Here is a 16,367-nt window from a genome sequence, read left to right as displayed (position 1 = left end):
TGTGACAGTTGGCAAATGGTCACACATGGAGGGCCAAATCCGGCTCTCTTTTCAATATACCTCAGTTAGGGTTTTTGTTTTATGTATTTGACTTCTTATTTGATTGGTGTTTTAAGCCGTACTCAAGAGTATTTCACTTATACGACGGGGGCCAGCATTATGGTAGGGGGAAACGTTTCTTATTCGTTCACATTTACAAAATCGTAGTTTCCAGAAATATCAGCATGAAATGGAATATCCCTATACTTTTGTTCTAACTATTCATGTAAATGCGTTAACAGTACCAGCTCACAAGCCTCCTAACACCATGTAACACAATAACATCCTGCAATACTCTGAATGAGAAAGAGGTTTTTTTTTTAAGTAAAATGTTCTAATTATTCTAATTTTTTAAGACAGATATTAATAGTGCTGAAAGTAAACAATTACATTTCTCATCCAGCTTTTTGGTTTATTTATTTACTTATTCATTTATTTATTTATTTAATATTTACGCCATACTCAAGATTATTTCACGGATACGACGGCGACCAGTATTATGGTGAAAGGAATCCTCCACCTTTTTGGAAAAGTGAAAATATGATTGTGTTGTTCATTAGATGGACTTACCATGTAAAACAGAGAAAATAAACATTCCTGTTACGATTACGTTTACATGTATAATAGCTAAAAAGATCAGACCAGGTGTTCTGAAAAAAAAAATTGAAGAATTACAGTAATCTTACTTATTCTATCATCCCACGTGTACTTACGGTTAGTATTATTGCACTTGTACAGAACCACCATGTATGTGGTGACAGTCAATGGAAAACATCCGTCAACGTATGAGCTCCTCGTCCAGATGGAACACTCCCGCTTGTTATTACAGTTGAACACGTTCTCCGAATCTCGCTCATTCTCCACCACGCAGTCTCCACAGCGCGGGACGCAGCAGTGCGCTTCCGCGGCGCTGATGCTGCCATCAGTAGGGCAGACCACATCCCGATGAGCTCCGAACATCACCCGTTCCACGGAAATCGTCTGTCCGAGTGGGCATGACAACTCCAGAAAGTTGTTGTACACGTGGGAGAAACATCCCACGGCTTGTCGATATCCATCTGAAATGAGAGTAATGAAAGAATGAGATTTAAGGTCACACTGACAAGATATTAGAAATATCGTGGAAAGAAGTGGTTTGAAGAAAGACAAAAAAACTGGTGGTTTTCAACATCTGGAGTAACTAAAGCATATTTTAACCATCCAAATAACCAACATAAAAGTGTATCTGTACCGAAACAATGCTATATAGGTCATCAAAATGTGCTCGGCTCCAGCATTGTGAGACAATTCCATGTAAACTGATAAAGTCTCTAATCTATTTAGACATTTCTCTTCATAGCCTGGCTTTAAGAATGCTCAGAAATGCAGACATAATGTCAAAGTGTTTGTTTCCACAAAATATCTTACAGGCTCTGAAATATAAACTGCTTATTTTTGCGCCCAAGATTCAACCGTTAAAATATAAAAGGTTTCTTGATATATAGCTTTGGAACAAGTCAGATTTCCTATGCATTTAAATAAAACCAAGAAATGATGAAGGATTTTAATATAAATGCGTTTTATATACACATGAAAAATTCCCGTCTCTGTTGGGGTATAGAAGACATTCACCAGTCTAACACGTCTATTCACTCAGATATTAACTAAAGTTCTAACCCGATTATCACAGCTACCGTCCATTTACAACACAAATTGTGTAAGAGCGTGTTAAACAAGATTGTAAACACAATGCTTACTTTGACACGTGTGGAATGACCTGATTCAAAAACAGCATATTCACGCACTATACATTTTCATCGTTCAAAAACAAGTTTGCAGACGAAAGATTAAAAGCGATCTCTCCTACACACTCTCGCTTTTGCAGGAATCAGTTGCTCAAGCTAAGCCCGCTGGTGGCTATAGACATGCAGATGCAAACGCCTATTTATATTTATAAGTTACGTTAGGCTGCGTTTGTTCGAACGCATTACCTATTGAGCTTTCCTGTATGTAAATGTTTGAATGAATTAGCTTCACGGGGCAAAAGGCTACGAGGTTCGCTAAATAATGCGGCCCTGAAGTATCGGTGCAGACCTTAGGCCTAAACAGCAACAGTGTGTATAGACATATATGTGTATATTACAAAATAAGCAGACACAACCAACAAAGATAAACTCGTCTTCGAAGTGTCAAAAGTTTTCAGAAGCTTTTTAATTCCACAGAAACCCATTCCTTAGTCAACTTGACCTTATTATAGAAACCCAATGAATATCAGAACGCCGTGACAACCCCTTTCAAAATTCAAAAAGAACGTGTTCAGCTTGAGACAGCACGCACAAATATGTCTGGTGACACAATGTCCATCCTATTTAATAGACGTATATTCAGGAAGTCTCCCCTTTCACGATCACAAACACGCATAAAGACAAACACGCATAAAGACAGACACGCACACAGACACGCTGAATAAATTTGTTCAGCTCGAAAATACCTGGTGCAGCATCTCCTAAAGTCCTAAGACATCCTACTTATTTAAGAGTTAAAGGTATTGAGAATTTGAATGTCAAAATTCTGAATGCATTCAAACAGCAATATAGTGTTAAATATTTATTTATCTGATTGCTGATTTACACCGTACTCAGGAATTTCATGGGATATGTCATGTAGATATATGGTATTTCAATTTTAAAACTTAGCGTTTATAAAGGATGGCGTTTGCCGGTGTTTGCCCGTGTTTCCGATCTCGTAATAAAAATTTCTGATGATGCCGAATATATCCCATCCTGCCACGACTTTAATGGGAAAAAGTTAATTATTATAAACCGCATGCTCAAATATGAAATACGGAACACAATCGGAGAAGTCTGCGTGAAAAGTAGGCAAACGGGAAGTAAAAACTCTCGTCTGTACCTAGGCTTATGCAAAACGCTCAGGTACCAATAAAACTTTTGGTGTCTTTCATATATCCCTTTAACCTCGCCCGCGTTTATAATTTGACCTTGAAATGCATCAGCTATTTTATATAAATATTCGGCTGTATGAGTCAAATGAACTGGGACATACAAAACTGCTGACGTACATGATGGCACAAAAAACCAGTCTGTACAACTGTCGATGTGATATTCGTTTTCAGTAGAAGGTGTTGTCCGCAAATGTGTTTGCTTTTTTCTTCAGTGGGAATGAAGCTGTGAGACCTGCTAAGTTCCCGGTTATTGCCGAGGTGAATCCACATACAATAATTCTCTTATGTTTATAATCTCTTCAGCTAAGGCTGTTCTTAAAGTCTAAACCAGCATTACGGCTCCACATCTCACTCCATCATCCGCTTTCGTTTACCGATCCTATATTTTTGATCCGCCAATACACCTTGAGCATACCGCGCTATAACCTGCACCTTTGTGTGGAAGAGGCCCGATGAACGGCCTTGGGCGCAAACATGCTTCCACTACTATTAAATTTAAGAATGAAGATCTGGGAGACACGAAAGCGGACTTCGCATAGGCGGTTCGCTATTATCGAACTTTTTCTACTTGCGGTGAGTCACAGTGACGCCATATATTTGTCGGATGTTACGATCGCTGCATGGTCTAAATTCGGAGGATATAGTTTTTAACTTGACGCTGTTTTCAGTACAACGTCAGTCAATTTTAGCGGGAGGAAGATTATATATCACGCTAACCAAATCGGCCCCCATTTTGGTCTGAAGTCCAGAACCTAAATCTTCTTTACAAAAGAAAATATTTGAAGCTGAATGGTCAAACTTAACTAAAATTGTACCACCACACCGCGGCACCGCCCCCCCCCCCCTCAAAAAAAACCCTCTTCCTCAAAAATCAATTATTATGCCTCTCATGACATAGGGCGATATAGGAGATAGGACGATGTCCTATACAGTCCTACACGATGCAATGTGACCTTTTTGTACTGTGAAGGGCTTCTTTCCTGTTTCCGATGACATTTAACTTAAGAGAAGTACTTACACTGTAAAACACAGCACTTACTGAACACATGCCTTAGCAAAGCCCATACACGGAAGTTTAGCAGGACACGTTGAGAGTAATGGGCTTTCAGTTAAACGTTAATTATTAGTTGGGTTTTCAGTTAAACGTTAATTATTAGTTTGTTTATAAGTAATTATTAGTTTGTTTATAAGTAATTATACACAGACACATGTCATTCAACGCTGGGCTTTAACTGAAGTCTCGGAAATAAACTGGAAGTGTATTGAAGTCCAAAACATCTTACAATTTTCAAACAAATGTAACCAAAGCTACACCTATACCGGGTATTCACGTCAGTTATGTTACAATGAATGAATCAGTTGGGAATAACGCCAAATTGGCAATAATTCAATCACATCGTGGCATCGTGACATCGTGACATCGTGGCTAGCGCGCTGAACAACTGAGCCACGAAGGCCCCCATTTTTTTTATAATGAAAATGACACTCAAGATTATATCATTTGCAAAATTCTCCGCCCTAGCTTAGTATCTTTTCTGGATTAATCATCATTTTTTTTCTTGCGTCACGCTGGTAATTAAGAAATTCCAAAGCTGGTGGGATTATTTACATTACGGGTCACATGCTTTTATTCAAGCTGTTGGAGCAAGGTAGCTCCCTACATACCCTCTACATTTAGCATTCAGATGGAAAATTATGCTGGTTTGTGAAGTTCTAGTAAAGAGTGAGATTTGAAAGTCGCTTTCCATTCTGGCAGCTCACATATAATACACTGCATAAATAAAAGTATGCAAGCCGGTTAAGGACATCGTCGTTTCATTGTTCAATCACCCCATCGCCCGAGGATGGTACAAAGCGATGCAGCTTTATGATGCGAAGCGATGGGTGCGCAGTAACGATTCATCGCATTGTTCCACCGCTTCGCACGATCGCGTTATAGCTTCGTTCCATCGTTCAGTCTGTGTTACAAGTGACGTTACTGGATTATGTGTTTTATTTTTAAATAAATGGCTGAATGACTGTTTAGACCGCTTATCTGAAACTGTTAGTTGGTATATGAGCATTCCAATAGGCAGGCATATGTTTAAACCTTGATTTATGCACAGCTGAGAAATATTTGTTGATTGATTGATTTATTTATTTGATTGGTTTTTTACGCCGTATTCAAGAATATTTCACTTATACGATTATGGTGATTATTATTATTTGTTGAGATGTCTTCCATTATAACTCACATTGACACATACCCCTTCACCCTGGACCAGTTTAAATATGAGGACACAAGCTGGGATCTTTTTTTAATGATGTGTGAGGCAAAAATTTCTCGTCAAGGTCTACAGTATTTCCCCGTGGACAGACATGCAGCTATTTGTTGTTTTACTCATATCTACAGACTTTTTTGCAGCTACACGATGGTGGAAAAAGTTGGAAAACGACTTCACTTCAAGGACACGTAAATCACCCTAGAGTCCATGTCTGCGCCAGTAAAGACTGTATAGGCTCGATTACAGAGTGTATTTGTGGGCTCGAATAGAGGGACTTGTGTGACTTTCTCAAAAGGCTTGTCTTCTTTTTGTCATAGTTCAGTGAAAACGACAATTAAAATCCAGTTAATGTTTAATAATTGAAATTCCTAGTTATTGTTTTTTATTACCCTGATGTCTAAAATCACTGTGTGGATGGGATGCTGTGTTAGGAAGCATTCAGGGCGCTGACACTGAGACCAGTGTGCCGTAGGGAGACATTCATTTATTCAGTTGATAAGTGTTTTATGCTGTACTCGAGAATATTTTACGACAGCGACCGGTATAATGCATTGTGGGAAGAAATGTAAACAATGCATCATGCACTTCGTGCCTTATATTAATCACATTCCCTGTTTTAAAATGCAGACCAAAGACAGGTGTCAGTGCAGAAAATAGACAGCAAAACCCACTATCCACTGGTTTATGGTGTGAGGATCCTTGGAAAGGCGGCAGAATAAAACGGCGGAGAGATGGAACGTGCATGCTGGGAAACGATGGAACGCCGGATGCCATCGTTTCTTCCACATTATCGTTCTATCGCTTCGCACTATAGTTCCATCACATTGCATTATATCGTGTTATCGCTTCGCACTATTGTTCTATCGTTTCGTTCCATCTTTCCATCACCGGGCGGTGGAACGATGAAGACCCTAACCGGCTTCCATACAAAAGGCCTACCTAAATTGAGTAACATGCTGGATATTATGTCACTATAAGACGAGACTTTTCTGGGTTTGAATGCCGTTGACCAGCTAGTGACAAATACTTGTCTGGTGACAAAGTATAAGCATCTATGTGTCACCAGCCGTGTGTTACCACTACATATTAACATTATACATCTATACGGTATCACTGTCATACATATAACATGTCCTGGCATTCAGGTGTCAACCATTTATGGGCAATTCAGAAGACGGTACAAAGGTACCAGCCAAAGCAACCTTTGACTATAACTTTGCAAAAACCCATTGAATGTATTAACAACAAAGAGGTCGGGGAAGGGGGTGGAGAAGAAAGAAACAGGATCTTCAACAGCTGTGAATAAATTCGAAATACTTGAAATTGAACAAAGTTGATATGTATATTGTTCATTTACTATATGCAGGATATGCCGAGTGAAGGTTTATTCGCTCAATTGAATATTCTTCAACCCACTGGGACCATTCGACCTTATAAAAGAAGTAACTATAATATTGAAATCGATCCGACAATTTGGTAACAGGTTCACAGACATCGTATAGTTATACGTACACGAGTACTTCGTACATCTGGTCACAGGTTCGCAGACATGCTATAGTCAATACACATACATGAGTACTTCGTACATCTGGTCACAGGTTCGCAGACATGCTATAGTCAATACACATACATGAGTACTTCGTCCATCTGGTCACAGGTTCGCAAACATCGTATGGTTATATGTACACGAGTACTTCGTACATCTGGTCACAGGTTCGCAGACCTGGTGTAGTTATACATACACGAGTACTTCGTACACCTGGGTACAGGTTCACAGACGTGGTGTAGTTATACACACACGAGTACTTCGTACACCTGGTAACAGGTTCACAGACATCGTATAGTTACACGTACACGAGTACTTCGTACATCTGGTCACAGGTTCGCAAACATGGTATAGTTATACATAAACGAGTACTTTGTGAATCGGGTCACAGGTTTACAGACATGGTATAGTTATACGCACACGAGTAATTTTTGCATCTGGTCACAGGTTCGCATACATGGTATGCTTTCGTGCACTTAAAGCGAAAACGGGGGCCTCCGTGTCTCAGTTGGTTAGCGCGCTATCGCAGCGTAATGACCCAGAAGCCTCTCACCAATGAGGTCGCTGTGAGTTCAAGTCCAGCTCATAGGGCTTCCTCTCCGGTCGTACGTGGGAAGGTCTGCAGCAACCTGCGGATCGTCGTGTGTTTCCCCCGGGCTCTGCCCGGTTTCCTCCCACCATAATGATGGCCGCCATCGTATAAGTGAAATATTCTTGAGTACGGCGTAAAACGCCAATCAAATAAATAAATAAAAAAAATAAAGCGAAAACGACTTCGTACAAGCGGGTCCAGCAGGCAGGAGTGTCCATATGGCACACCAACTCAGTTTGGGAAATATTGTTTTTTTTGCTGGGGTCAGCACAGTCCTCCTCATCCCAACCACAGTCCACCCCATCCCAACCCCATCCCAACCCCTACCGACCACCTCCAGCAAATTCTACGCCGCAACCCACAAATATCAAGATATAATAAGTATTTTGGGCCCTACATTGAGTTTATCCGGTTTTAACGTAAAATCGCTGTACGTAATCGCTGTACATAATCACTGTACACCGTAGCAATCAGTCAGCGTATATATCTTACATACATGTATGAACTAGGATCTATCTACATTTTATTTATAGGCCTAAGACAGATTTTTTTAAAAACATGACAACCATTATGGACAGGTGTTTTTGTACTACGAGGAGGAGTGGGCTATGCGCCTACGCTTAAAATTTAGTCTGTTGAACTTAACAAAAAGTAGAGTTGCGAGAAAATATTCTGTTAATGCACAGATTATTCTGTTAAATATAATATATGTATTCTATTAATTGAACATAACAGTTCGATTAGGCTAGAATAACAGAATATTTTGTCGAATATGCATGAATATTGTATTATAATAACAATACAATCTAGTATCACTCAAAACAACAGATTTTCTGTTAAAATTAACATATTAACTTTTTTTGGAGTGTACATGAAGTCTACGATCTTGAGTGGGTTAATACTTCGTTGGCGAGTTCGCCAATGCGGTCGCTGTGAGTTCAAGTCCAGCTTATGCTAGCTTCCTCTCCGGCCGTACGTGGGAAGGTCTGTCAGCAACCTGCGAATGGCCGTGGGTTTCCGCCGGGAACTGCCCGGTTTCCTCCCACCATAATGCTGGCTGCCGTCGTATCAGTGAAATATTCTTGAGTAGGGCGTAAAACACCAATCAAATAAATAAATAAAGTTGGTGAGTTTCATTTCTATATCCAAACCTTCCGGTGAAAACGCTAGCTTGAACAAACTAATCAGACCTGGTATATATTACAAAGAAACACCAGATGGTTCACACACATTAACAGATGTAAATGTCATTATTCAAATGGACAAAAATCTGAAATTCAAATTGACAGGATGTGGCATGTTGATTAGCTGGATGCGAATCGCCAACATTATCAACGTGGGAAGGGAGGAGGTTTATAGATTGCATATAGGTGAATGACGACAATAGGGACGTACACTCATTTCCCGAGTGGACAATACTAGTATATGCCGTCCGCAGGGAAGATAAAAAATTCAAATGGATGAGCTCGAACACGTTACCAATAAAACGAAAGATAACTAGATAGAAGGGGACACATTCCATCCTATATACAGTATATACACTGTAGTCAGAACGTCTTTTCCAGTTGTTAACTAAGCGACCTTGGAATGGCCGCTTCCAATGACAGCCACGTGCATAGCCATACACATGACTCGTACCTTGTCAAGCAAGATAATAATGAAACTTTCACTTTATACACACCTTCTAATTTTAGTCATGATACAAAACGAAGATGTAAAAAAAATGTACAAAAAAATAATACTACTAAAAACAACAATGTAAGAAAGCATGAAAATATAATTATATACCCACTTGCAGTTTTTGTGCATTTGCGCTTGTTCTGCCATGACCGTGGCCAGAGGGCATTCACGTGAGGTGACTTAGGAGGGCCTAAACAAACGTCATTAACTCAACATCGAACGAGTAATACCAAACCTACAGGCCTGGTTAAAAAGGATAAAAGCCTTAGGGTATAGGCCAACACAGACAGCCAGTCGATATACGCCCTTGCTATCGATGAAAGCTTGATATTGAACATCATGCTTTTACAAAATATTAACGCTTTAATATCTTGTTTACTGGCAAGTTTGTTTTATAAATTAGTAATAGATAAAGATAAGACAAAGCTAATCTCATATAGAGTGGAACTTCCAGAAGAACTGTACAGCAGTATTTTTCGATAATAGATGCCCAAACATACAAACATAAGATGTATAAAGGACACCACATAGAGCATGCAGCATAGTATTAGACGATTGTTCCATCTGATGCTTTTTCTCTCGGTATAAGAACTTCGTCTTTTGAAGTTAATTTATTCTTTATTAAACATGGCCTCAAAAAACTACATGCTGGAAGGTCTTGATTCAGACTGGATATTTAAAACGCGAGCAAATATAAACCATGTACTTTGGTCATGCGGATGTAGCCTTCTAATATATAAACAAAACACAACGACCTGGGCTACTGCATGACATTTTATGGCTTGAAACAAATTTTTTTTTTTTTGAAATTTTGAAACATTCGCACACACGACCTCATATATATATCAAGGGATAATAGTGATCAACGCATTGCTGTTCGCCTCATCACCCAGCGATACAACGTGATGTATCACCTGCATACAGCCTGTATATGGTTCTTATTCACGGCCATGGCGTATTTTATGGTATGCAAGATCCCTCCCCACAAAACTCAACAGCCACGGGTAATAGCCATGCGGTTCATCTTTATCTCTTGTGACACGTAATTGAATTTATTTGAACAGCTACCTTCAATACGGACTACGCCCTAAGTCTACACGCAAGAGCATATCTATATTCTTTTATCACACGTTGTGAAGATGTAGCATGTCTTTTTCACACTAAAGAATAAAACATTTTTGTACAGTAAGGCACTGAGCATATGTACATACACACATGTTTATGTGTACTAATGTTCTTCTATGTGAAGTTGTAAATAAAGTTTAAAGCTATAAGCCCAAGTCTCCACCCTAAACTACAAAGCCTTCTCTACACTATTCCTCTTTGTTCAACGTCATTTAAAATTACTATCTTACATTAAAACTGTGTCAAGTCGAGCGTGAATACAATTACGGTACAACAGGAGACATCATCTCAACCTAGATACGATGTAATTGCTTGGGAACGGCTTGTCAGTCCGTGTCGGTTAAAATACAACGCATTTAACTCCATGCATGAATAAAATATTACGCATTTAGCTTTCCAGATTGTTCCATAACTTATAAAAAAAAATTACACAGCTGTGTTTCTTGTCAAAACGTAAAGCTTTAATTGTTGCAATGCATGCAAATTGGAGATTGCGCATGACTGCATGACCAACCTCGACTCAACTGTCACAACACACCCGACGTCTTTACATCGGCTTAAAAATGGCGCCCTACTGCTGAGATTAGTGTAAATATCCTTGTAAGTAATGACTTGGCGTAGAAATCAATTTCAGGTTCAAAACTAGTATACTTTCGGCATGAATTCATGTAAAACGAAATCACGTTTGACCAGATGTTATCAGTCTCGTGTTCAAGAAAATTCGCAATGGGAAAACCAGATTTCTCATTACACGAATTACATTCCACAATTTCTTTTCCTTAAACATTTATCTGTCATCAGGGTTTATTGGATCTAACAATAATGGCTGGCAGCATAAAAATAATTCTTTTCGTGAGGATAGAGAAAGAAATCCAGTAAGCAAAATGATTATCTGGTGAATAAAAATCTAAGCCATGCACCTGACCTATGACGTCATATACCTGATTAACTGCCCCCTGGGAGCGTCTATGGGAATTACAACAGAGTGAATATCAAATATTCCAAACGTTTGTCTGACAGATGTTGAGAGATAATCTCTCTAAACCCATTGTTGTCTTAATTGAAAATGTCAGGTTTAAACAAGGATAAAAAAGGCTGAATGATTATCCTCTATACACGTTTAGCCTCTAAATACAAATACACGGTCGGGCTATTTTTTTGGATTGCCTCTATATTTTTTGGTTTTTTTTGTTTCCGTTTAAAAAAATCGCAGATTCAATGCTATAAATCAAATGTCATAAACAGATTATTTGCCGCTGGGACGACATTACAGGTTGTTGCGATATGTCCGACTTCGAGCAACGACATCCATGATTTTATTCACGTGCTTCACAGAATGTTCTGCTGTGTTTTTACTTTTCCAATTTTCAAACCGTTCCCTTCCCACTAGAAGCATCTTGTAAGACATTCTTCAAATATAGCGCTATGCGGTGAACAGTCCAGCTGAAGAGAGCGCGCGGTCCATTATTTGAATTATTGAAATATTTCATGCGCGGAGAGCCTTTGAGGAGCTTGGGGGACTGGGCTGTTGCTTAAGACGTCGTATACCGGTGTGTAAACTAGGGAGGCCACGGTGGGGCCAATGTCGTGACGGACTGACGAACACACTGATAATCCAAGCCACCGTGTGTTTGCCAATCTCGTCAGTAAAACAACACTGCTGTGTCGGTTAAGGCCCCCTAGCCCACTGTACTCCAAAAAGAGGGACACGGTTCAAATTGACATGACGGGGAGTTTTTGTTCTAAAAGACGATTTAACAAACGTCTCGGTGGGATTTAAGGACAGCCCAATGATATAGTGGTTTCGTGGGGATAATTAGGTCCTGGGGATAATTAGGTCCTGGGGATAATTAGGTCCTGGGTAGGCTGGAAAAAAACCTTGTGGTCATCAACATTATCAGTAGATCGCGTCAACAAAAACGGAACCGGACTTGGGCAAATTAGATTACAGAAAAAAATAGACCAGAAATATCTATCACGAAAATCACAGATAATTAAAAAAAAAATTTTTTTTTGAAGATACGTTACATGAATGATTGCAAAAGAAAAGATTTGTACTGTGTGCAAAAGGTCAAGGAACAGGTACACACGATCATACGGTAGGCGAAAAATCGAAAGGGTGAAAGGGCTGATATGTCAAAAGAAAACAAATTCGTAAACAATGGTATAAAGCACATGAATCACATTATTACGTTATGTGCCTGAATTTAATAACCACACGATAAGGATACCCAAGTAAGAGAATAAAACGAAACTGACAAAAACCAAGGACAGAAGAACTTTCCCAGTTTGATATTTCGAACAAATATGTGAAAGAATATTATATCATGACAAAAGCTCGATTCAGCCAAAAAAACTTTACCGTCTGTTTGATCGGGTGACAGATAGAATCTAACTTAGAAGGCGATAAAAACGTTGAGAAAACCTATATGCAGTAAACAGACACATATCTTACTTTGTCTGCATATTGTGATCCTGGGGTAATACCACGCACTACACGTTCTCCTTGAGTAACATATAGGGTAGTTAATTAAAATACTGATAATGGAGATCTTGTTTATTTAGTTTCCACATGCAGTATCTGAGGGAGACTCATACATTTCCTGTCTTGATACGTGCCCAGTATTCCATATTTGCTCTGTATAATAACATGTCTGCATGAAACATACGTCTTTGATCACCTCATTTTCTCAAAATGAACCCATTTGGGAAGCACGTTCCGAATCTGGAGGTATACGAGCTTTATTCAGCTTATTTTCAAGAGAAAACTGGCTCATCGCCCAGAAAGAGGTTCAGATTCACCACACGAGCGCTAAACCGGGAACAGTTTTTAATGAGGAGCCTGGTGAATCACGCTCGGGTCGTTTTAACAGAGGGTCCGGCAATCCGGGCGCGCTGTGTATACTTTACAAATATGTATTTCTGGCTGCGTAAAAACCCACAGCCAGCAGTCGTTCAAATACCGCACGTTAAGTGCATACTTGTGGATGGGATATATTCGTGTGCTTATATGCCCTATACCTGAAGCTATATATCCTCCACCCTCTCTTGGTTTACTATCCCACATGAATAAGTATTAAAACGAAAAAAAAAACGACAATTTTTTCTGCTTTCATTTTTCATCCACAAGGTTACATTCTTAATATACAAGTACATTTTTGTCGTTAACCGGTAATCAATGTAAAGTCATTTGGTGCGTTTGAAAGCGGCGACAACATGGACGGAGAAAGTTTTAAACAAGAAACATACAAGAATTAGGTGTTTTTTTTCTTAAAGTCTATGGTTGATGATAGCAACAACAATGATTCAGAAATCATGCAATTTCTCGCTCATTCCTTTAATAATCGACAAGTTGAGTTCGAAACCAGCTCCGGCAGGATTGCGTGTGGAAGGACTCCGTGAGATTTGGCAGCTATTAAATGAGTTTATTCACGAGCCATTGTTTAGTTTCTTGTACTATCAAACCTAGCCACCTTCCAACAAGTATAGTAAAGTAATTTTCACGGTGTACGATATTTATCAAGTAAATACAGGTTCAGTATATTTTTCTTAGAGAAAATGGCGGACAAACGAACAGGGGCACGGAGCGACAACAACGTCTCTAAGGAACGTATAAAAAAGGCATGCGAAAAATCAGCATCATACATATGTCTATACATGGCCGTTCAATCCGGATGTTTAAGTTTAGAAGATTGAAACCCCTAGGCAATCGTTTCTTAGTGTTGGAGTAAGCAGGATAAACTTCGACATATTGACTAAGGAGACGTTACGTTTACCTAAGCCACGGACATAGGTAGCCAATACATCACTATGTTAAACAACGACGGAGTTTCACATTGATCAATTTATAAGAAGTCCATTCAGAAGTAGCCAAGGAACAGGACAGGAAACGAAATTCACGCTTTTTTCGCTATTCTTCCTATAACGAAAATGAACTGTTTTTTTTGTTGTTGTTTTATTCCTACAAAAATGGAATCGTTTTCCAGCTGTGAATAAAGCTGTAGAGGTCGTCATATTGTGCTATAACGTATCTACAGGATTTTTTCTTTTTGTTTGATTGCTGTTTAACGCAATATTCAAGAGTTTTTGCTCTTGATGTCACTTTTTTGAATGAAGGATGTTGGAGCGCCCGGGATAAACCACCAAACATAAAACAAGTTACTGACGAACTTTCCCACATGTGACATACTGACTTGCACGCCATCTTGGTGGAAGTATAGAACTTCTTTACTTGTGGGACTGTGTGCAGTCTGTATATATTATTAGCGCTTGTTTGTTTGGTGGCTTGTGGATGGGGGGTGGGGGTGGGAGCCGGCCGCAATCGATATCAGGACTAAATTTCGGTCACACCATACCGGTCTCTGGTCTGTCGATATCAGCACCAAACATCTATCACACCAGCACTCAATTTCGGTCACATCATACCGGTCTCAGGTCAGTCGATATCAGCTCTCAATTTCGGTCAGATCACACTGTCTCTGGTCTGTCGCACTCAGCACTCAACTTCGATGATATCTTATCGGTTGATAAGGGTTGGGGGTTGTGTCCATTGGTGACTCTTTCGGTCACACCATATACGGGTTCTCTTCTCGTTGTCGACTTATTTAGTGCTGCATAACTGTTACACTATGATGAAGACACCAAACATGACACCCATCCAGACGCAGTATATAGGCACTGAGGCGATCAAGGACCGACTATACATTAAGACAGCTTTGACTCAAAATGTAAAAATTTGATTTAATGGGTTATTTTTGGACAGAAAGAGTTAAAATTGAGAAAACCTAACACATGTTATGTTCAGACAGGAGTATCACAATTTGAACTTCTTACGGTATAAACTACGCAACATATTTAAGTTTTAAACATTGACTTCAGTCAAACTTGGCTTTGTGAAATAGGCTGGAGTGCTTGTCTTACCCCCTTCATGCTAAGGGATCAATGACGGATGAACTAGAATTCCCAAGTGGTCGAGAAATCTCTCATTTTCTGATTGAACACGGTTCGATTTCTAGTGAGGTATACATATAGTAGTTACGAACTATAAGTCAGCAGTTTCCGATGTAAAGGCCACGAGTTTTAGTTGGAGATAACTAGAAAATTCAAATCAGGCCGGGTGTGATAAGGTTATAAAGAAGCGAAGGCCGAGTCACTTTGTTGTAAAATCGAAAGCTTTTGTTCCGTGATGTTGAATTTACCATTCAAAAATCCATGTGGCCTTTTCTTCCGCTCGTCTTGGTCACACAAATTTGGCATCCGCTTCCTAACAAATCAAGGTAATATCGTATTTGAACCGGTTTCTCATCAGACACAATGGCTGTTTACCTTATGCCTTCGATCGTTGCACTCATTTCAAGATGTTGAAGAGAAAGAAAGCAAGATTTTGAAGAGAAAGAAACCAAAATGTGAAATGGACTTCAGCTTAAAGGACAATGTAAACGAGATATAGAGTTACATTTAGTTGCATTTTTTATTTTTCGATTTTCTTCCACTGTGTTAATAACCAGTCAAATGCTTCCATTCAAAGACGACATTTATGACTGATAACTTTGGCTGCCAATGATATAATACGATTTATTTTGTTTAACTTTCATTTTTACTTTGAATTTATTAATGCAATATGTACTTATGGACATAAAAGATATATTTCACCACGAAATACGAGTATTGAGGTGAAATAGTTTTCTGTCTTCATCGACACATTGAATGGCTCAACTATAAGACTTAAAATCCGAACGTTTTGTGAACTGGAGAAATTCCTAAAGGAAAGAGATGTCATTTGTGTCTCTGGAAAAGGGTAAGACATGTGATCAACAAATCAATTTCAACAACGTTGCCTAACATTTTCCATTATCACAGGCGACTGTTGGACTGTTTTACCTTTGATGACAAAAGAGTTCCAAGTCGAAACACCCCTATTATCCAAGGATGTTCCATGTGGTCGCCCTGACAGACCCATTCATCGTATATAACCTAAAATAGTTAACTCTGTACCGATGAAAATGTAATCGAGATTGTTAATGCTAAGCTCATCCATGTTGAAAGTGAACTTCAACGGACAAGAAACGCTTAGGCCTACACACTGTAATCCATACAGTTTTCCCAAGTTTCAGGAGCTGGTCAGGAATGCTGTAGAAATTTCAAGGATTTTTTTTTAGGGCTATCGCATTTCTTATTGCT

General features: G+C 39.2%; 1 protein-coding gene across 2 annotated transcripts in view; it reads right to left on the bottom strand.

Annotated features, from left to right (window-relative positions):
- LOC135473890 (uncharacterized) overlaps positions 1-16,367 on the bottom strand; it is a 36,260-nt gene that overhangs the window by 10,665 nt on the left and 9,228 nt on the right. For both annotated transcript variants that reach the window (XM_064753832.1, XM_064753824.1), the window contains exon 2: positions 753-1,097. In XM_064753832.1, the coding sequence (XP_064609902.1) occupies positions 753-999 (247 nt within the window). In that variant the 5' untranslated portion in view covers positions 1,000-1,097. The remainder of the gene's footprint in view (positions 1-752; positions 1,098-16,367) is intronic.

Source organism: Liolophura sinensis, chromosome 1, assembly GCF_032854445.1.
Source record: "Liolophura sinensis isolate JHLJ2023 chromosome 1, CUHK_Ljap_v2, whole genome shotgun sequence".
Taxonomy (NCBI): Eukaryota; Metazoa; Mollusca; class Polyplacophora; order Chitonida; family Chitonidae; genus Liolophura; species Liolophura sinensis.
The sequence above is the reverse complement of the archived record's forward strand: the minus strand, read 5'-3'. Positions and strand labels throughout refer to the sequence as shown.